The 22,719-nt window shown below is 41.5% G+C and overlaps 1 protein-coding gene across 6 annotated transcripts in view; it reads left to right on the top strand.

Annotated features, from left to right (window-relative positions):
- Positions 1–22,719, top strand: part of DGKD (diacylglycerol kinase delta) — a 71,956-nt gene that overhangs the window by 24,882 nt on the left and 24,355 nt on the right. For all 6 annotated transcript variants that reach the window (XM_049801921.1, XM_049801915.1, XM_049801916.1 and 3 more), the window contains exons 2-9: positions 1,375–1,485; positions 2,178–2,258; positions 17,283–17,387; positions 18,223–18,355; positions 19,226–19,332; positions 19,965–20,090; positions 21,194–21,296; positions 21,821–21,983. In XM_049801921.1, coding sequence (XP_049657878.1) covers positions 1,393–1,485; positions 2,178–2,258; positions 17,283–17,387; positions 18,223–18,355; positions 19,226–19,332; positions 19,965–20,090; positions 21,194–21,296; positions 21,821–21,983 — 911 coding nt within the window. In that variant the 5' untranslated portion in view covers positions 1,375–1,392. The remainder of the gene's footprint in view (positions 1–1,374; positions 1,486–2,177; positions 2,259–17,282; positions 17,388–18,222; positions 18,356–19,225; positions 19,333–19,964; positions 20,091–21,193; positions 21,297–21,820; positions 21,984–22,719) is intronic.

The raw sequence follows: 22,719 nt of genomic DNA on the forward strand, positions 1-22,719 counted from the left end.
TGTGGAAAGTATTGAAATCTGCAGCTGTTTCAAAAAGGAAGACCCACATTAGAAATATATATAGCATTTATAAGCAAGTTCAGTGCCCTGGAAAGGATTTCTAAAATTAACTAAACCCTGTGGATCAGTAAGAGTATTTATTTTGTGCTCTGCAGTAGCCTGGCAGCATACATTTAACACTGTCTTTGTGAATTAATTGATACTCATCCATGACCTGACTCTGTTATAAACCTGAGTTACACTGAGACCTCTGGTATGTTAAAGCTGTGTCATTTTCCTGGCATCAAGATACAGAATAACCTGTCTTATAATATTGTTGGACTATTTGTTTCCTGTATTTTAACTGTGTGTTTATCACATTGGGCTCTCTCAGAAGAAGTGGATTCCCGGGGGCTGTTTCTTGGGGAGAGAAGTAGGTTTCTTGTGGTACTGAGGCATGACATAGCACTATTTGCAGTTCCTAGGCAATACCCTCAATCAGTAATTTGGGCATAGACCCTCAGCTCTGACTTTTCTGCCTTTTGTCTTTCTAAGCTGCAGTTTTTGAAATTATTTTCATGTAGCTGTTGATATTCAAAATCTGTCCTCACTGAAGGAATCAAATGTATTTGATGAAGTAGAATGAAGTGCATGTGGATTAAATACATACCCCTATGTATGCATAGTATGTGAGTGAGCATATGGGACTGTGTATGCTGGTATGTCAATCTAGTTATAAAGCAGTTAAAGAAAAAAAAAAAAGGCAGTGTGCGTAGTCGGTTTTGGCACTCCAGCCCTGGGAAATGGCAGCCAGCCAGAGAGTACTGAGGCAGGTCCAAGACTATTTGAAGAATACCAAATGCTGAAGTTGGATGTAGCTCCTTCCTCACTTTAGTTTCACTCTTCATGCTATGGTCCTGCAGCTTGCCAGCTCTGTGCCAGGTAGATACTGGTAATTTTCAGAAGGCAGAACTGGAGATAGGGACAGGTATACTGTGGTGTGTATGTGCTTGTAATCAAATGCCAGTTAAATGAAAGGCACAATTACCTGCAACTGAAATCTGACCTCAGTGAGTTTAACTGTTACGCTTCCCGAGTCACTGTTAAGACTTTGAAATGCTCATTCAGTCATAAGTTATTTTTTTTGGTATCGTGATAGCACTGGAGACAAGGATAAAACCACACCCCAGTGTGGGTTATGGATTGTGACAGTTTAATCTTGTTAAATTTGCTTGCGTATGTTGAATGAATTTGTTAAGCACTTCCAGCAGAGGGCACTAAGATTATTGATCTCAAACTCCAGTCTTTTTTGGTACGAATATATAGTGAGAGAGCATAAAAGATGCCTGTTAAGTAAAATGTATGCTTCACCCCTCTCCTCTCCTTGTTTTGTAGACTATCATAAAAGAGGGGATGCTGATGAAACAGACCAGCTCCTTCCAGCGCTGGAAGAGACGATATTTTAAGCTGCGAGGACGAACACTCTACTATGCAAAAACTGCGAAGGTAAGGTCTTGACAATACGTACGAGTCCAAGGGAAGAAAATAAGTGGTGGAGCTTTGGAAGCAGTTGTGTGTCTGTGAGAAGGCAGCCCTCAGTAGAGAAAAGAACGTGTGCTCTGTAAGCCCCTGGCTTCAGGTTTTGTAGCTACTAGAAGATCCCTGTGTTTTGCCTCACACTTGGAAGTCCTTGTAAAGTAAAGCATCATGTGGACCTGTGATACTGATTTCTTTACATTTTTTCCCCCCTTGGTACATTTTAGTAGGGAATGGGCTGTGAATCAATAGACACTGAAAAAGAAGGGTTAAAATATGAATGAAAAGAGGAAATGGAGAAGACAAGCAAGGCTAGAATTTATCAAATCAGAGCTGCCATGCATCTGGTTTAGCATGTTTCTAGTCAACGAGATACAAATCTGTCTCCTTTCACAAGAACAAAGCCTACAATTATTGTTTTTTAAATAATTCCTTAATAAGACTAAAGTCATCGTGGTCACTGTCTGAAGACAAGGCAAGTGTGAGCCCCAGTATATGGAACTAGACTTCCGAGTCCTTTATGTTGCTTCTGGGCCTTTCCTTCAGATCACAAAAGGCAGTGATGTACTGTGCTAGGCAGACATACAGGCATGTCCCACTGGGTCTGCTGCTTATACATTGGATTCAATAATTCATTGGGGTTTTGAATTTTTTCTTTCCAGTCCATTATTTTTGATGAGGTGGATCTGACAGATGCCAGTGTGGCAGAATCCAGCACTAAAAATGTCAACAACAGCTTCACGGTAGGATTTTTTGCATTATTTTCCATTCTTCTTGCATCTTTCCCCCACATCTCTCCTCCTTTGCAGAGTTTAAAAACATCTGAACAATCTTCACAGCCTCTTTCACCAAAAAATTTCCTTACAAAATCATAACTCATCTCCATGCACATGGGAAAAACCTTGGGTTACTATGTATAGTGCTAACACTTCACATTCAGGAATTTTCTTACCTGTAAGCTGGGAAGGTTTGAGAAAACCCATTTACACAGTGGGACAGAAAACATTGTTCTGCTGAAGGAGTTAGGGGTGATGTTGATGTTTATGCTGGAGATCTTGCTAAAGGAATTTAGTTTTCCATCCAGGCCTTAAAATATGTAAACTTCTTTCTCTGACTTTATTTGTATGTGGCTGTACGTGTGTTTATATATGCACACGATATAGAGTGGCAAAGCAAAAGGAGGAACAAAAAGAAGTCGCACAGAAACAACTGTGGATTTAGGATACTTGTTAGAAGTGGAATACATGCTAAATATTTGGAATCTGGAAATGTGGTGGTGTCAGTGCTTCATTTTCTCCAGGCTTAGTGACTGGGAGAAAAAATGATTGTATTTCTCAGGCACAGGTGTTCTGCAAACTCCATTTTGGGGAAAATGCCTGGTGTGCAGAAAAAAGCTGTTAACAGCAGCCATGCAGGGCGAGTGTCAAGCAGCATTGCTGTTAGCCAGCTCCAAAGCTCACACTAACCTCCATGCAGCCTCCGAAGGGCTCAAAAGGGAGGAGAGAGGAGAGTGTAGAGAAAGGAGGCAGTGTTGGTCTAAGGCAAGATGAAGGGGGGAGCAATGCAGGTGGAGGGAGGAAGCTGATCCTGTAGGGTGGTGACCAAGACTGAGCAGTGTGCCTTGTGCTGCAGCACTGCTTTCAACATCTAGCAAAGGTTATTTCTGTTAATGTAGCTGTAGCTTTTTGCTTTGCAGTACCTGCGCAAAGCAGCTGTGGTGTCTACCCTATGTCCAGATGAAATTCCAACGCTTTCTCAAAGTTTAAAAACACTTTCTGCATCCATAATTGGACAAGTAGGAGGCATATCTGGGTCTGATAGTAAATATCAATATCAGGTGTTGGCGTGCATACACAGAGAGAAGGATTCTGCAGTGATTTCAGTAGGGCATACATTTTCAAGAATGCAAAGTTATTTACCTTTTAATAAAGCATTTTTTCTTGGGTCTTGCTTCAGTTTTCCCATATGTAAATAAAAACTGATTTTTCAGGTAAACAAATGTACTGTTACTGTTTTGCTTATTATAGTTGGAAGAGACCTAATCGCCCTCAGGGACACTATTGACAAGGACAGGAGGAAATAGTGTGTTTGCTTTCTCAGATTGCCCCATCTGAGTCCAACAGTGAAGAGTTACTTCCATGACTATGGTATCAGGCTCTGCCAGTCCCTGCCTTCCCTAGAGGGTAAAAAGTATAGGATTACTTTGACACTCGGGTAGCAAATACAGCTTGCACTATCTCCAGCTGATCACTGTATCATGGGGCTCAGGTAAACTTCAATAAAAACATTTCTCCTCATAATTTCTATCTACTCTTTCTGACATGGCTTACAGAGGGGGTTGACTGTGGTTTACCATGAGCTATAAAAATACTTAGAAAATCAGAAGGTTGCCTAGTCTTGCTGCTGTTTGGTCTGCCACATCACTGCCATCAGTGCTTTGGATTCCTTGCAGTCTTGCAATTTTCTCTTGGTTTTGTTTGAGAGCACTCTGCTTCCTCCCTGTATCTCCCCAGCTTGGTTCCCTTCTAAAATTCAGAGTTCTTTGATGCATTTTTTTTCCTGTTTCAGATCAGTGGAACTGAGTTTTTATCCTAAATCAAATATCAGTGGGATTGAGTTTTTATCCTAAATGGAAAACATCCAACTTTTGGTGTTGTATAGCAGAGAGAGTTATTCTGGAGTTTTAGATGTTCTGGTTTTCTTTTTGTTTCTGTGTTTTCTTCAGGGGAGACTGGTAGTACTGGATTTATGAAAGAGTGGTTTCTTTCTGAGGAAACTCATCCTCTGTCCAGGCACCTGTACTGCTTAATGTATAGATTCTGCAAGTCAGGTTGTGTGAATGACCTTCTTCTGAGGTACTAACAAAGGAGGCGGGAAACAAAAACAGTAGATAAACCCCTTAGAGGAGCAGTGTGGATCCAAAGCAAAGAGGTAATAAGGGGTGACGAGTCAAAGGAGAAACTGGTGAAAGGGCAGTGAGGAGCATGGGGAGGCAGCACCATGAGAGAAAACCAGAGCATGGAGCCAACAAAGGTTATGTTGCATAAATAGAGGAATAAGTTTAAAAAATACAGCTGCCAGTAAACCTTTTACATAGGACATAAGTCTGACAGCTAATTTGTTTGCTGTCAGCAGGCAGGAGAGCAAGAAAGTGAGTGTTAAGATGCAGACCTCTTCCTCTGAAAAGCGTGTAATACAGGTTCCACTGTTGCTTACTTAGTTGATCTTGCATAGATTTCTTCAGTAAGTATATCCTGTTTGCAACAGGGACAGTTTTCGGGACTGCTACCCAGAGTTAATGTGTATGTGACTATAGAATGGGCTGGGAGCATGTAACTAGGGACATCTTTGAGCTTAAGATGTTGTACAACTCCATCCCCTGAGAGATGTAAGGAAAAGCTTGATGTTTAGCTATTGTTCCTTTAGGTCAGGCAGTGTGGCTGCAGAGTTATTTAGCAGGAAGCCTCTGGGAACAAATCATATAGCAGCCCCACGCCATGCCTCTCTCCTCTCAGGAGGATGGTAGATGTAATATTTGATGGTTCTGTCACATCTCTGCCATCTCTGTCCTTGTAAGTCATCTGTCTACAAGGTAAATTCTTTTGCGATGTCTGGGCTGTAAGTGACTGGTTCTTTCCATCTATACCTGGTGTATAGATCTCTCATCAGTGGATTTTCCTAGGGCTGCTGTCTTTCACAAGGTCTTAGAGAGGATCTGCTGTGGTACAAACTTAATGATAACCACGTTGTCCTGGTACTTCGGACCCATTTATTTTAGAGAGAGTGGTCAGCTTTTAGCCTGGATGCTTGCCATCAGATCAGCAGCATTGGATGGGTGAGGTCAAAGCTTGACCCTGACTTCTGAGCAGAGCTTTCCTAGCCATACCCTCAAAACCTCTTGTGATATCTTAAAAGCAGGTGATTTGGGATCACACTGGGCACATTGGGTCTTCCCAGTGAGACTTCAGCTGTTTCCACAAACAGTTTTTTCTTGGACAGTGCAATTTCGCAGTAACTTGATTTGTTGATGTGCCCGCCTAGTACATTAGCCTGCAGTTGCTTTAGGAGCATTAAAACAAAATACGCAATGAGGACGAGTTCCGTACTCCGAACCTAGAATAGTTTATTCTTTAGATCATGCCAGGAAGCCTGGGTTTTGGAGATACTTCTCTCAAAATGACTGCTTTACCTGTGTCATAGACCTGAAACATCCAGCATGCCCATTCTCCCCTGCGAAGCTTGTAAGGTTTGGGGGGGGGGGCACCAATTGGTCTATTGTCTGTTGCTTGCGCCAATGCTTTGCCACCACAGCTATCCCCTCAAGAGTCTTTGAAAGGACTTTGGGTCATCTCCTTAGGCCCGTTTTGGTAAATATTTTTTGTGGTGAACAAATTCTTACTCCTCAGGTTGCTGTGTTGGTGAAGATCTGCTCTTTTCTAGAAGGTGCCAACTGAATTAAGCCTACTGCCTTCAGTGTAAGTGGCAGAGATGATGGACTGAGTCCTTACCAGTTCATTGACCCTTTCCTGCCTTGTGCAGGACTTGTATAAAGCTAAAGGGGAAAAAAATCTAAAATGTGTGTTCTTTAATACTAATAAAAAACACCTGTCATCAGGTCAACAGGAGGGGGCCTGGGAAGGACATAAGATCTTTCCACATACGTATTTTGTGTTTCAATATGATTCTCACATGGTGCTTTTGTAAATGTTTTCCAGTTATTGCTAGCAAATGGTGGTGTGGCCTTTCACTGTCATTCATGTAACATGAATTACAACATTCACTTTCATTCTTATTCAGAGCTTTGACATCCCATAGGAGAAAGCTTGTCTCTGTGGAGAGAGATTTCTTCTTTCTGACGTTTTAGTGCAAGTGAAGCTTGGTCAGAGCATGTTGTTGAGTGCCAGGAGCCATGCTCTTGACCCCTCCTCCCTAGTTAAAGGCTATTCTGCTGGAAGAGGTGGAGCTTGAACTCCTGAGCTCCTGTAAACCCCTTTCTGTTGGGAAGTACCTCTCAGCTCAGCCACAGACAGGAAACAGCATATTATTACAGTCAGCGCCTGCCTCTCTGCTTCACTGCCGTCAGAAGGAAATTTATCCCACCTCCTTCTTAAGCAGACAGCTAATAAGCTTGTGGCAAGTGGCACATAGTTCAGAAAGACTGGCCACAGAGGAGACTAATCCTATTAATCGCATGTCAAGCAACCTGTTTAGTTGTTTTTTTCTAAGAGAGTAGGCTGCTCTGGACACTAGTTTAGAGGAAGATTGAACGTGAAAGGTAAGAGCAGGAGTCCGAGTTTTCGGGACTAAGCATTGAGAAACATGGCACCTGTGCCAGCATAACATCATCAGGAGCTCAAGTTCTTCAGAGTAAGTTTGCTACAAGCTCCTACTGTTCAGGTGTTCTCTCCTGTGTGGATTTATGTAGATAAGTTCTCCAGAACTGGGGTAAAGGGAAATGTGCCTGCAGTGCTGTAATGCTGCACCCATTAGTTAAGAAATACTGTTTATTAACTGATGATTCACCCTGACCAATGTCACAGGAGAGAGGAATTATTGAGATTAGAGTAGTACCTCTCTCTGAGCACTTGGATGACTGGAGGCGACAATGGTTGTAGTAGGTTGAGGAACCTGGAATTGCTGGTGCTACTGAATGAGAGCATGCTGTCATCTCTAAGCAGCATGGATGTCATTCTTCAGCTGTACAGAAGCCTGAGGTGTGCTACAATTTTTTGTTATTACAGCCTTGTTACTTAGTACTGACTATTCAGCAGCAAAGATGCCAGTTTCTGTCTTGTGAAATTTTATGTGACTTGTCTGATCTCGTTCAGACTGCGTATTTTTGCTGTATTGTCCCAGGGCTTGTTGGCGTTGTGGAGAAATAGCATAAATCTTCATCTTGGGGTAATTAACCTTTCCTAAAAACACAGGGCAAAGAGCTTGAACTTTAACAAAAGGTAAAAAAGTGCTTAAGGGTGCTTCCTGATGGGGAGAGTATGTTGTTGATGTCTGCAAATTCATTTCACAATGAAGTGAAAGTGCTTTTGCCTCTCCTGTAACTTCATGCCAAGTTGAATTATTTGTACTAGTGCTTTTAAGTGAAAATATATCCTTTTTGGCAGAGAGGGCAGTGAAGTCTTCTCTGAAGAGTTTGGTTTTGAAAGAGTGGCTAGAGCTGCTGAAGCCACATGTCAGGCAGAAAGTCTGCTGCTCGTGTCTAGCGCAGGAGCTGTGTGCCTGTAAGGCACTGTTGAAGCAAGAGGAGCCCAGGTCAGAGGTTATTTGTGCTGGTTTGAAATGCAAGCTTTGAGAAAGAGCATGTGACTTATTTTTATGAGGAGGAGGAATATAAGAACTTCTGTTACAAGCTGTTTGCGGAAGGTTAGGCTTGATCTTCAAGCTTGGGCTGATAAAGATCAGGGAAATCTGTGTGGTTTGACACTTGCACAGATTCCCCAAACTGTGTGGCCTCAGCCCTTCGGTAAAGATGGGCTTGAACGTATGATGCAGGGAGTCACTGGGCTTCCCAGTGAGCGACGGGATCTTCCTCCCCTGCTTCCTCAGCACTCAGAAGTGGGCAAAAAGATTTACTAACCTGGGGACGTAGTTACTTAGGAGAGTCGCCAAGTGTCCTGGTTGCTCACCTTGCTCCTTTGTACAGAGTCATGGATTGCCTTGTTAAGGTTTGGAGAAGGGAGAGATTAGAAAAGAGGGACTCGTGAAAGGGATGGTTCTTCCCTCCTCCTTCTTAAATTCTCTTCTCTAAATTGGACAAAATTAGAGTGCACATTGGAAAGTCAGGCTTTGCTGGGGGTTGTTGTCTCTTCCACACACATGTGTATACACGTTCAGGAATTGTACACTCTCTGCTAGTGCTCTTACTCTGTTTATATTGGCAGGTGTCAGAATTTCCCTTATAAACAAGTGAAAATATGAGTAGAGCCATGAATTGCCATGTCCAGAATAGCTCTGCTGTTTTTCCCCCCTCCCGTCATTAAGTGCAGTTCAGTCCCCATTTCCTGTCAGTTTCAAAATACTTTGCTATTTTAGTAGTTTGTAATCCAGACTTCAGTGCAGTTTTTTCTGCTTGAGAAAAGGCCCTTTGGTAAACAGACCATTCTGAGTCACTGTTAGTCATTGAAAATAGTCATTTAAAATCCTTTCATGTCAAAGATTTTTAGGACTCTTGATCCAGCCTCCTGCAGGAGCTGGTCATTAGTCTACTTACACAAAAGAAGGAAAAATCTGGAGAAAAACCATCAAAGAGAGGATAAACATGGAAGAAGAGTTAGAGAGTCTGGAAGAAGTTGCTGTGGGTGGAGAGATCTGGCGATTGCTACTGTATGTTACAGAATGATCTCAGTATACGCTAGGTTTTTGAGAAAGATGAAGCTACTGTAAGAGAAAGAGGTCAGACTGAGCTTTGTGAATTTTACTGTGAGACAGGATAGATAGAGAGCTGGGAAGTAAAGGCGACTGTTTGTGAAGAGCTTTTGTTTTCCTGGAGGGAAGTTTACTGCTTTGAAAATAGCGTCTGTTACTGCCCTTGTGCCTGAACAGTAGGAGCTTTTGTTTGATAATCTCTTTGCACTTTGTAACCTTTGTGCCATGTTGATGTTTTATGTACCTTCCTGAGCAAGACTGCAGATTCCAGTGTCTTCTCCCCCTTCCAGGTGAGGACACAAAGGCAGAACAACCTGTGGTAAACAGGAGGTCATCTGAGAACATGATGGGTTTAGTTTTACATGGGGGTCTGCCTAGAAGGAAGAGACTTCTTTTTATCTACATCTTTACTCTGGTCATTTTGACAGACAGGGGGAGGCTTGCTAATATTTGCAGAAATGAGGTCTCCCTGCTTGTGGTGCTTGTGATGGTTTCACTGTCGTGGTGTTTGAAACAGGACTTGTCTTTGCCTAGTGACCCAGTATGGAAAGCTACGGGGTTCATCAAGCTGTTGAAAGCTATTAATTTCCTTTTGTGCTAGCTACCAGCCTCTTTCCAACACAGCTGAGGTTAGGGGGCTGTGAGGAGCTGTTACTAGCAATAAGCTGTCAGTAACAGGTCATTTTCCTACTGTGGATGAGGTTTTCTGTTGCTCAGTCCTGTGATTTTTTTAGCTGCTAGCCTTGATGTGTATGAGCCCCCTGAGACAGCAGCTCTACCACTGGGGAATGTTGACCTGCCCCTCTGTTGTTCATGGTTTTGCTTCTGTTTGAGTGAGTAGGAAGGTTTCTCTGGAGTATCCTTTACCTTCCCAAATGTGCTGCCCTTTCTGAACAGGGTAGTTCTGTTTGTCAACTCTTTTCCTGGCAGGACTGCATCCTTTGGAAAACAGATGAAGAAGGGATGTATGTGTGCATCTGCTGCATGAAGTGGAAGGTGGGTGGATAATGGAGCTGTGCTAAGATGCTCTGGCACTTGGCATGGGAGCCCTGTCGGTTCCCATTTGGTCCTGCTCTGTCCATGTAGATCTCTAGTGATTAATATTGCACTAATTACCAGAATTGTCTGCATTTCTTAACTGCTAACAGTGGCAAAGATCTTCTTGCATACTATAGGTTTTGACATCTGTTAAGTGGTTGCAAAAGTCCTAAAATCCTCTCCTTGTCTGTGCTCCTCTTACCAATTGCCAAGAACAGGAATGTGCCTTGTTTAGGAACAGAGTTTCCAGAAGCATGTAGGAATGTGACCCTGGTATGAGAGATGATAATTTTCCCAGGCACCACTCTGTCTGGTCTGCTTTCCCGCTGCAGAATCGGGGAGGATAGGGACTGGGAGAAAGCACAGATGGAGGGTCAGCATGAGTTGAACTTGATCTGTGGGCACAGTGGAGCAGCGGTAAGTGTCAATGACAGTGCTCAGAGAAGATGTGCTTGTAATCGCAACCTGTGCAACCTCACCTGGCAGATGAGGTACATATTGCAAGATGAATGAACCTAATAATGTAAAAATGGTCCTAAAGAGGCCATACCATGTGCTTTACCCATTTTCCTATGGAAATGAGCTGTCTTGGATTTTAGAGATTGAGAATTAAGGTAAAACAGCCACATGGAAGTTGGGGATAAAATACCCAGTATAGTGCAAACAGAGGTTTGGGCACTTAGGGCTTTGAGGAAAATCCTGTTATTGCTATTTAAAAAAAAAAAAAAAGAAAAAGAAAAAGGCAGAATTTGGCACAACTATAAGAACATTAACGACTTGTTTTATTTGGTGGAAATTAGAGTTTCCATAAGTGGAAGATGGTCATTTTAGCAGGAAATAAAGATCTTGAACTATAAAAATAAATATAAAACTGGCGCATTCCTCCAGTGTCATATAAAAGCTTCTTTTTTCTTTTCCCTTCAGGGTAGCATCCAGGTTTTCAGGAAGGAGAATCAGTGCAATTCTAGAGAGCTCTAACTGACCTCTGCAGTGAGTTAATGGGGCTGAATTTGTTGGCAAAACTGGGTCAAAGCTGAATTGCAAATTGGAAGAGGGATGTTGTCTGTGGCATAGGGCAAGCCTCAGTCCCCCATGAGTCTAGGCATTGATACTTGTATTATTTCTCTCTTCCAAACTGTAGAGACCTACTAAAATCATGCTGACTTGCTGTCTAAGGCTTTGGTGGCCTGATGCTCAGCTCCAGATTGTTTCAGAAGCTAACATCAATGAGACAGACTTTTAAGATTTTAAGTGTAAAGGACTTGTTTGAGTCTGAAACTCTTATTTTCATTTTCCTTTCTTCTCCCTTTTTCACAGTCTACTTTTTAACCTTATGTATTTACTGAGACAGTAGCATTGCTTAATCCACACTTAGTCCATTTTGCCTTCTGTGAGTTCAGCAATGGTGTTTGAAACGTATAGTGACTTTGCTGGTTTGTGAATCTTGTTGATGAATACAGGCAACATGTTTTAACGTATGCCGGTGTTCATTTAACCACTGCTGTTGCTGGAACAGGAACTGAAGTGGATAAAATGGCTGGGTCCTTGTTATAATGTCACCCAATTTTCCTTCCTGAGTTTTGGGGTTCATGGGATGCAAGATCTTACTCCAGTATACAAAAGCAGACATAGCAGTTGGCTACAGAGATGGTGGACGTTTTCCCCTCCTTTGCCACATGTGATCAAGCTGAAGTTTTTGCCTGCACAAGGACCGTTCTTGCAGCTATTTTATTTTTTTCTAGTTGCAGTTCCTAGGTCTTTTGAGCTCTAGAAATTTCTGTTGTCCCTTGTACCCGACTCATCAAATGTTTGGAATAATCCAGGATCTCTTCGAGGGATTTATGGCTAGCACCTTTGAACATAAGACTGTATTTGAACAGGATGTGAGTAAAAGCAAGCTGTCAGAATGAGCAGGTGTTCTCATACACCCGCTTTTGGTCATTCTGAGAAATGTATTGCATCAGAAAAACTATATTTAGCAAAGTTGTATGTCCTTCCTGCCCCGTCTCCCCCTGCAGCATTTCTTCAGCCAGCTCTGTGATTGGGCCAGTGTGATCTTAACTTGTTTTGCCATCTTTTGTGGTCACTGAGCTCACCATATCTACTCTGATAAGAAACAGTCCCAATGCATGTTTGGCCAGACTGTCACTTTTTTGCTGAGAAGTTTCTGGGTAGCCAGAAAATACTGAAAGAGGAAGTGAGCAGAGATGATAAAGTCATCTTTGATGGCAGCAAGACCAGAGAATGAAGTTTATGCTCCAGCTGTTGGGTGGAGGAAGGTCGCTCAGTACAGCAAAACACCAAAGGGTGAAGTACAGCAGATTTCTATTTAAAATTTGGTCTAATATAAGGAGTCTTTTTTGGACTGCCTTTCTAATACAATTATTCACAGCTGTTCATTGGGGAAGGACATCCAGGGATGTCCAGTCCATTATTAGAATGTGAAATGAGAAATTTTCTTTGGTTGGCTCTGTTGTTTGCCAGCTGGCCTGGTTTGAAATGTCAGTAAACTGGTGTTGCCTTTGGACAGGGGAGTGTGGGTCAACATGAGGGGTGAGGGTTAACAGCTGGTAAGGGGGCATGTGCTGTATGAAGAAGAGACAGAGGAGATGAAGCTAGCTTTTGGAGAAGAGTCAGGGGAGCATCAACATATGCACAAGACAGCCAGTGAAGGCATGGCTTTTTTCAGATTCAGATTTTTTTAGATTTAGAGTGAGCAAGCTTGAAAACTGACTTTCTCTAATAGACTTGAGATGGCTCATCTGCATTGAGGGCACATAACTGTCTGCAAAGGGGTGACCTGGTGGGTAGTTGATCATCACCATAATTCCTGCAAAAGAAATTTCTGGTGTTTTATATGCAGTGAGGAGTTGGTAAATTAAGCTGTGTCCTGATTTGAAATGTCTTTAAGCCTTTCTGCCATTCCCATCCATCCTTATGGCTCTTCAGGATTGATTAGAGGGATTGGCAGCTCCCCCCTCCCCCCGCCCCGACTGTTGTTGAGCTGTTTTGCTGGTCAGTGTTAGGGCTCAATAAAGTCACCATGTAGTGAGCTCTGGGCACATGGGTATCTGGGCATCCAGTTCCTACTAGGAAGTGAAATCTGAAGAACCACACCCAAAAGTTCAATGGCATTTAGGATCAAAAAAGTATGTTAGGTTTTAATATTCCCTTTTTAGGAAGAACAAGCATTTTTAATTTACATAATTGTTCATATCTGGATAAAATTCTGACCTGTTTCAGGGCAGGAACAGATTTCTGCCAATCCCCAAACAGGCCAAAAATGTATGAGATTACAAATAAATCTTAAAACTTTTTATTATGGTTGTTTTTTTTTTTTAACTCCTAGCAAAGCAGCCCCCATCCTAACTCAAAAGCAATCAGATCATTGTTTTTGTACCCTCCATTTATATGAGAACAAGAGGTCACTGGATGACATTACTGCTTTGTAAATTTAGAACAAATAAAAGGAAATGCTACTTCACCTAGTGCGTCGTCATCCTGTGGAATATACTGTTCCAGGATGTTAGTCAAAAGCTGTAGCCGGAACATAAAAAATAGCTGGACCATGCTCGTTTCTAGCCACATTTGCCAAGAGGGATAATGAAGCCTCATGTTCCAGAGCATCGTTTCATCATGGCTGTAGCTGAGACCAAACATCCCAGACTCCTTGGCTGGGAAAGGACAGCTTTTCAAGAGGAAAATTGCTGTGGCTTCTTCTTAAGATAACAAGAATGATTTTTTTTTTAATTTTATTTTTGTGTGTGTGTGTGAGATGTTAGACTGATCATCAGTCTCGTCTAGAGAGCGCAGTGTATGTAATAGCCTTTCTCGCTCTGTTAGTATCCTTCAACAGATGGATGTCTGGAGTTGAAATTACTGGCTTAAGTAGAGGGAGGTGAAACTGATGGGATGAGTGTTTTTCTCTCCATGTGAGTGAGAGCATGTTTCTGTTCATCTCAGTTCTGCCTTTATTCAGGATCAGTGTAGTGGCATGCCTGTTGCACATCAGCCTGTGCAGGTAAGAGACCAGTGTCTGCCTGCAGTGCAGGGAAAGCAGGAGTATCTTACACTGATAAGGTACCCAGTGTTGGCTGTTGTGTGTGTGAGGCTGTATGAAAGGCAAGAACTGTTGAACCACTCTGTGAAGGAAGTGTCCCTATTAACACGTTTCTGGATTCTTAATTATCATCGTTAAAATGTTTAACTGTAACACCACTGCATATTAATCATTAAAACAGGTTTGTATGGTTTCTTAATTTCCCCAAAGAATTGTTACACTAGTTACATTAAAATCTTATCTGTCCTTCACAGTGAAGCCTGAATTGTCCCAATTTTTCCTCCTTAGAATAGGAGTGAGGTTTGAGATTGTGTTCTTTTATTTCCCATCTCTGGTGGTAGCACTAAATCCCAATGCAAATGTTGCTTTAGAACTGACTAATGGGGAATGCTCTTCATAGATTTCTCTTGCACAAAGTTACATTTTACTTGCAGTTGTGTAGTTACACAACAGACCCTTTATTTTAGTTCTGTGGCTCTTTGTCTGGATGATTCAAGTATGAAAATCTTCTTCATCTCCTTATTTGTCCTCTTGTCTTTTAAACTTTAACTTTGTTCTTTGAACAGAAAGTTGTCCAACACTGAATGTGGGGGTTTTTAAGATGATGCAGTTGGTGACTTAAGAAGGAATTAGTAGTTTTCTATATTGGACAGTCTCTCCAGTGATCCAGGAAGTCAGTAGCCTCAGAAATTAATTCTTACTAAAGGAGTGTCAGCATTTCTGTATTTTATGCCAATATTTTAGATTTCATGTCTTCCAGGGTGATTTAAAAATGATACTATATACTTTGCATTTGCCTTTTTTTTTTCTCCTTCAAAATAGAGAGAAAAATAGGAAAAGGGACATCACTGAATAGGATTGTTCTGAAATGGGATCATTATGATAATAATTTAATTTTACCTACTGTTTTAAATTATTTTTCCTGCCTGCCCAAGCGTGTGCCAGTGGCTAGTTGAATGAACTGGTGGTTCCTTATAAAAACTGGCTGGTTATAAAGTGATGAAAGGTCCTTGGATGCTTCATCCTAGGATGTTTGGACTTCACATAGGGTACTGTTGTACATATGCAGTTATAGATGTTCTTGGCTTTGCCACCAGAAAAAAATGGGGCCCTGTGCTGTCTGAACAAATTATTTGAACTTGGTTTTACTTCCAGGGAAAAATATGCCGCTTCTTAGCAGGACTTCAGAGATGCTGCTCATTCTTCTCTAACTTCACGCTGATTTTTGCAGTAGTGTTTCATGCTCTGTAAAAGGTTTTTCTAGGGTAGTGATTCTTACATAGCAGAGTGTTTGATGGAAATAGGGTTAACCACTCACTTTTCCAAGGAAAAAGAAAGATTCCTATGATTACCTTCTTTGGGAATAAATTTTTTCAGAGCTGGAATTATTTAAAGGAAAAATCAGGGAAGAGGGAAGGAGTTCTTCAAAGTTTTATTTTTAGAGAATTGTAAATATTTATTTCTGTTTGCTTACAATTGATACAGATCTGGTCATTATGTCCAAGAGAGAATGTTCCGTGCCAAAACTGTGTTTCTAATATGAATGGCCAGTCCTTGCTTTAGAAAGGTATTTAGCTCCATTCATTGCCTACTTAATCTGCCTGTAGCACCCTTTTCTAGGTATTGGTAATGCCTCTGCGTAAAGTTACTGTTATTGCAGATGAAAGCTGCAATCTATCCAATGAAAAGAAATATATTTTGAAAATTGAAGAGCTTAAAGCAGAAATTTACAGGTGTATCTTTTTGTTGGCATTACATACACATTTCTTAGTGAATGCTCTGAGGCACTTCAGCTAGAAGTTTGATGTTCAACTTGAGAGGTTTTATGTTTAATCTGTTTTATGAGTGATGAGAGAAGTGAGAAACAGGTTGGAAAACAGTAGTTAACAGGGGTCATGTATTGGGGTGATGTGCATGGGTTTTTTAGTGTTCATTAACAAAAGTTTGGTTGCGTGCTTGCAAGAGCCACACGGGCCTCATCAACCTGACACAATCCTAGTTTGTTTTAATCTGTTATTTCGGATGCTAGGGCACAATTTGCTGGAAAAGTAGATGATGTAGACAGTTCTTTTTCATGTACAAAATGTAGAGGGGCACAGGACAGTCTAAGCTGCTGGAAGTTTTTAGAGTTGATATAAAGGGGAGCCTTTTGATTTTTGTTAATGGTGTTCAACCTTAATGCAGCTTTTCTTAAATCCAGGTCTTGCAAACACTTCAGTGTTGGTCTAATTTAAGAAGGCAGTTTGATGGAAATCAGTACAGAGGTGTGCACAAAAGACAGTGTTAGTAAGATAACTACAGTGTGGGGAAGAAAGACTTTTGTCTTAGGAAGAATACGGTTGTTGATTTGTAGTCAAGTCTGGACCCCAACTGAATGAGCAGCCCTCTGGACAGCAGACATGCTCCTCCGAAGAGCTAGGAGCTTTTACTTCTCTCTGCTGCCTCCATCTGACAAAAGGAGAGGGCACTGGCAGTAGGATACACAGAGACCTGTCTGCCTTCCTGGGCTGAGGGGAGCTTCGGCCACCCTGCATGTCTTCTACTGGTTTGTTATAACACTGAATTGTTTATTGAACACAGGGCAACGAATGCATGGGAATTAAACCAAGGTAGAAACACACTGAGGACAGTATTTTTAGAGGAAGGCAAGCTCACCACAACCTCAAGCTGCTAGTGGAACATTTGTTGGAATAACTTTTACATAATAAACGTAGAACAAGTCCTGAGGAGACATGAGGGTTCAAAATACAATGATTTCTCTTCTGGATTGCTTATTTTGTTTGATTTCTTCCCTTCTCCCTCGCCATGTTTGTCAGGACTCCAAACAGGTTTTTAGTATGATGTTACAGGGTATGTTATCTAATTCGTTGATTGCTAGAAACTGGTATATTATGCTGTTAACAAAGTGTTTTAATGTTGTTGCCAATTCAAAAAGTCATTAAGTACTTAAAAGAACACACTTATGCAAGGTCTGCACATGTAATATATTAGCTCGTACTGCTCTGTGCTTGATTTGTGTTGTGCTGTTATTTGGGTATGAGAGATTTCTTTACTTGGTTCAGTATTGGGAATGACAGCTAAAAATCTCTGTGGCTCTGTACATTTATGAAGGAATTAAGGTGTGTTACGGTGGAAGAGAAACATGGTTGAAAGGTGCAACTTCTGTTCTGTTGGGCAGCTCATTGCCTCTGAAAATAGCTTCAATAGACTACACTAGTGAGATAATGTGTTCTCCTGCTGTCTGTCACTGACATGCCCAGAATACACGCTATTAATTTTCTCTCTTCAGATTATCACTCCATGTCGGAAGCTCATCCTTTGTGCTGATAACAGAAAAGAGATGGAAGATTGGATTGCAGCACTGAAGACTGTACAAAACCGTGAACATTTTGAGGTAATAGGAAAAGGTGTTCCTTTGCACTCTGTGCCTCATCTCCAAAATAACAGCTTATTTTGAGATTGGAGTCAGCTTTCAGTGAAGTTAATAGAAGTTGGTTTTATTACTATAATGGGTATAGTATTAGGCCTTCAGTAAAAACTACCCCAGATACACTGAAGTGATTCTCCAAAGAATGCTTGTGGCTTTGTATACTCTCCCTTGGTAACTTTGAGAGCACTTCTCATGGTATGGGTAGGTTATGAAACACAGTTCTCCTCCCATTGTCTTTTCAATCTTCAGTTATCCTCCCTGGTCTAAATCACATCATGCCTGCTTGGTATTCTGCCTACTTCAGTACATCTGTTTGCTTTCTGGGGCCATCACTGCCACTAAAAGAAGCTCTGTTGTGTTTTCCCCGCTCTGATGCTTGTCACCCTGTTGTCTCCTCCCTTATGCTGGCACAAGCATTCCTCTGCTATGCAATAAACCAGTTTGGGGAACTGATCTTGCTGAAAACTTAATCCAACAAAAAAATGGAGAAGGGAAGGGTCAGCTCTCCAGCAGATAAATTCTCTGGGTCATTTCCCTACACACACTTGTAGTGAGACAAGGTTGGGAGGTAGGACAGGAGCAGGAATGAAGGTGTGGCTGCTTCTTTAAGTGGTCACTTCTGGCTTAAAGACCTTCTTGAGTTACAGCTGGTGTGTGTAAACTGCATGTGACCTACTCTTCCCTAGTAAAAGTGTTCTGTTTCTGCCTTTCCTGACTGCTATGTGCAAGTCTTTGTTTTAAGGAAAAAAAGTGTTGGTGCTCTATTTTAGATTTTCCTGTAATACATTTATTTTATTAGTCTACCCAGTATAGCATGGACCATTTCTCAGGGATGCATAACTGGTACGCCTGCTCACATGCTCGGCCAACGTACTGCAATGTGTGTCGGGAGGCATTATCTGGAGTCACATCACATGGGCTCTCATGTGAAGGTAAAGGTGCTAGCTTGTCTCCTGTTTTGGGAGTGCAGTCTTTATGGCTCAATGCCATGTTCCAGAGATAATTTAAGAGGAATGGTGTTAACAGTCTGCAAAAAGATGTAGAAAAATGCTGCATAATAAACTTGAGAGAGCTACAGGCTCTGTATGAGACTAGAGGTCTTTTCTGGACATGATGCTGAAACTTTTTGCTGCTGAATCCCTTTGGCTTCACAGAGAATTATCCTGTAGAAGTCAAGATCAGGATCTTGGCATTTTGTAAAAGGATAATAGAAGTGATGATGTTTTCATGCTGGTTTTAGTGTTGGACCTGATAGTAATATAGCTGATTATTTTTTTTCCCATATACCTGTCATCCCTTATTAAAGTCATGCTTCTGAAGTGAACAGGTATATACTTCTGAGGTATCAGATAGAATATTCATATGAATACTCCTGTTCGTAAGAATGATCACATTGGTAAGAACATCCTGGTGAAGCGAATGCCAGGAGGTTATTCTTTTTCAGCTTTGGCATAGCAGACATGCCTGGCTGCGTAGAGCTCATGCTTCTAGTGTGAATGAGGTTACACCCACACTGTGTAAAAGGATGCAGGAGTGTATGACTATGTAAATCATGTCAAATTTAACAAGGTGATAACTAAACTTTGTACAAGCAACTGGCAAAAGTGACAAGTCAGGAATTAATAGCTAGCTCATCTTACTCAGTACGCTTAGAGCTGATAGTTTTGGCAGCGCTAACAAGGATAGTGTGTGCCCATGCTTTCTTCTGGAGCCAAATATGGTCACTTGGGAAAGCTTTTGGCACAGACTGCCACATTATACATTCTGAGGCAGGATTAATATACTCTTCTCTTCCTCTCTAGTGTGCAAGTTTAAAGCCCACAAGCGGTGTGCTGTGCGGGCAACCAATAATTGCAAGTGGACAACTCTGGCCTCTATTGGGAAGGATATCATTGAGGATGAAGATGGGGTAGGCATTAGTCTTAACTCTTCTAGCCTTATCTTGTTGTGAAAGCACTGGCATGTGCTCTACAGCTTTCTTCACTGTACAAATAGCAGATTCTGCCTTTACGTGTTAGCGATGTGGGAAAAGCCTTTACTGTTCAGAGCATGAGATTCTGTGTGAGAAGTCCAACCAGGGTCACAAGGACTCCTTAATACGAAGAGACTCCTGCTATGGACTGGGGGAGTTGAGGTTAAATAATTGGAGGCATGGGGAACCTGGTCTGAATTTTGTCAAAAGAAAGATAAAAGAAAAGGCTACTTGTCCTCCTTCTTGCACAAGCCCTTTGTTGGTCTTTGTCAACTCAAAAAGTGGAGACAACCAAGGTGTAAATGAGTACCTTAGCGTATGGGGTGTCTAATGCAAGTCAGTGTCTCCTGGGTAGCCTGGGGTGAGTCACCTGGTCTCTTTGTGCTTCAGTGTGGTGTAAAATGCCAAAACAGGTCCTCAGGTGTTTTCTAGAAATTGCCATTGCTGTCCTTAAACAGTGCATATAAAGACTTGCTTCTCTGTATGTCTCAGTTCCACAGTGTATCCTGCACCCTTGAGTTGCACTCTGGAAAGTTCATATTGCTTCTCTCCCTCTGTACCATTTGCAGATCTCAATGCCACATCAGTGGTTGGAAGGAAACCTGCCTGTGAGTGCCAAATGCACTGTGTGTGATAAAACCTGTGGCAGTGTCCTACGCTTGCAAGACTGGCGCTGCCTTTGGTGTAAAGCCATGGTGAGTTGAATAGACTTGATCATTTCAGTAAAAGGATAGTCTTTGATCAGCTCTTTGATGTGTTCTTTTAATGACATTTACTTAAAACGAACTCTCTAACCGTGCTGTCAGTATTTGCCATGAAGGACTTTATTGTTCTTTCTCCAGATGATAAACTGCTTGCAAGAGAGAGAAATTTAAATTTGTGCTAAAAAGTATCACTGTGATGCATAGAAGTAAGACCTGAAATAAGTATCTGGCTTCTCTGCAAGCTCATTTTCTTTCCATAGTGAGCTTTCATAGAAGAATGTAATTACACTAGATATGAATCAGTGCCTCAGGCAGATGTTGGTTTTTAAGGAGCCATTATTTGTCATTTTTACACGTTGGAAAGGTACAACAAAAAAGGACGATAAGGAGCACTAAGCTGTTTTAATAACAGCAATTTCCCTTCCCATTGCAATAGGTTTCTCTTGCGTAACCACTGCAGTGATGCAGATCTTGTTATGTTTCCAGGTGTCTATAATATTAATAAGAGAAGTATCACAAAATATGTGTTTATAATGTGGGGGGTGGGGGCTCAAACCCCAGGCAAAACCCTCTATGTTGCAGTCTTTGGGTACCAGAAATGACCAAAGTATTCTGCTTTGTATTTCCTTTTTTGGGTGGCTTTATTAATCCCTTCTCTTACCTCTTGATGTCCCTCATGTCTCCCTGCTTTGTTTTTTGCTTTCTTGAATTCCCAGCTTTTTTTCTTGCTACTTTTGATCTCTCAACTGAGACTAGGATTTTGAAAGCGGAATACCTGAAGGCTCTTAAAGCCACAGAATCTGTTATCTGGTCCTCTCAGCACTCAAAGTGCTAGTCTCATAAATGCAAATGGCAGAAAAAGTACATAATAATGGAAAGAGGAGCATTAGTAGAAGACTCTGATTAGGTCATGCTTAAAATAACTTTATTGATTGACATTTCCTTGGATTTGCCCCCTCTTCCTTTCTTATTCTTCCTTTCCAGCCTCTTGTTGGGTGACTTTATGAGTTATACCACAGTGCCCAAAAGGGTCTGAATGATTTTCTTTTTTCTCTCTCTTTTTTTTTTTTTTTTTTTTTTTGTGGTGTTTTCAGGTACACACAGCATGTAAAGAGTTGTTGCCAAACAAGTGCCCTCTTGGGCTGTGCAAAGTATCTGTCATTCCTCCTACTGCTCTTAACAGCATTGATTCAGATGGTAAGTATCACTAGTAAGTAGTGCCTTCTTTCTCTTCCTCTCAGTCACAGTCCCTTCAGCTAACACTATTAATGCCAGACTCTATCAGCTGAAAATTCTGCTTCTGGTGTTGCTGAAATTCAAAACTGGAAGACATTGCTGAAGTACTGTAGTGAACTGTTTGCTTTTGCATTCGTTTTATTAACCTGTAACATCAGTGCTTGCTGAGCTGCAGCTGTTAAAATTTATTGAGAATAACTATATTGCAGAAGCAGTTTGGGAAGGTTGGGGAAGCTGAAAGTTTTGCATACTGCTAGGAGAGAAGTGTGACATTTGGCAGCATGAGGTGTGGTTCGTGCTGGATTCAGGGCTGTGCGCATTTGGCATTTACCCAGTGAGTGCCATAAGCACAAGGAAAGTATTAGCTTCTTCATAGCTGTGCTGGGGTGTGGGGTGTTGGGGTTTTTTCTCACTCCATCTCCATGGGCAGCTTCACTTGGCTTCTCTTGGCTTTTCCTCCCTCTCCCTTACCTCTTCCCCGACAGGTTTCTGGAAAGCTACTTGTCCCCCTTCTTGCACAAGCCCTTTGTTGGTCTTTGTCAACTCAAAAAGTGGAGACAACCAAGGCGTAAAATTTCTACGAAGATTCAAACAGCTACTGAATCCAGCCCAGGTCTTTGACCTCATGAATGGAGGACCTCACCTTGGGTAAGCAGATATTCTATGGAAGCACACATTCCTTGTAAATACCAGAAAAGTATGGGTGATTGATTATAAGCTCATCCCCAAATATAACAAGGAACCTATTCCTCAGAGAAGGCTGAACACATAGTAAGTTTGGAGGGGCTTTACCCTCTCTGTATTTAGTGTTATTGATTAGCTAAAACCAAAAATGTTGTTGAAAAAGGTTATTATTGCCATTCATCAGTAACAGCAGGACAGCTTGAGGGATTTTGGGGGGATTCCAGAAACACTCCCCTGGAAGACAACCAAGCATGGAAAGCTTGCATCCAGAAAACTTGTCAGCAAACAGACTTGTAACAGGCATCCTGATGTACTGTTAACATGAATTAACTTCAGTTAGATCAGGTGAACAGACAAATGTCATAGGCAGCAAATTAATATTGTCAAATTGAGATTTATCCAGAAATAACTTACTTGGGAAGTATGTGAAATTTCCATCCCTTAATGATTTTATGGTGATATTGGGAAAACACCTTTTATGAGTGCTTTTGCTAAAGTTGGTTCTGCCCTGGGGTCTAGATGACGTTTCAGGCTTGTTTACCATGTTAGACTAGAATATCTATGGATTAAAAAAAAAAAAGTGAGTGCTGTGGAATAAATTCCTTTAGTGTATTTCTGCAATTCTGTTTAAAAAAAAAAAGTTTGGTCTCTAGTTTGCCCCCTTCCAAATGTTGCTCTGTTGCATTGTATTTCAGTAACT

Source organism: Accipiter gentilis, chromosome 6, assembly GCF_929443795.1.
Source record: "Accipiter gentilis chromosome 6, bAccGen1.1, whole genome shotgun sequence".
Classification (NCBI taxonomy): Eukaryota; Metazoa; Chordata; class Aves; order Accipitriformes; family Accipitridae; genus Astur; species Astur gentilis.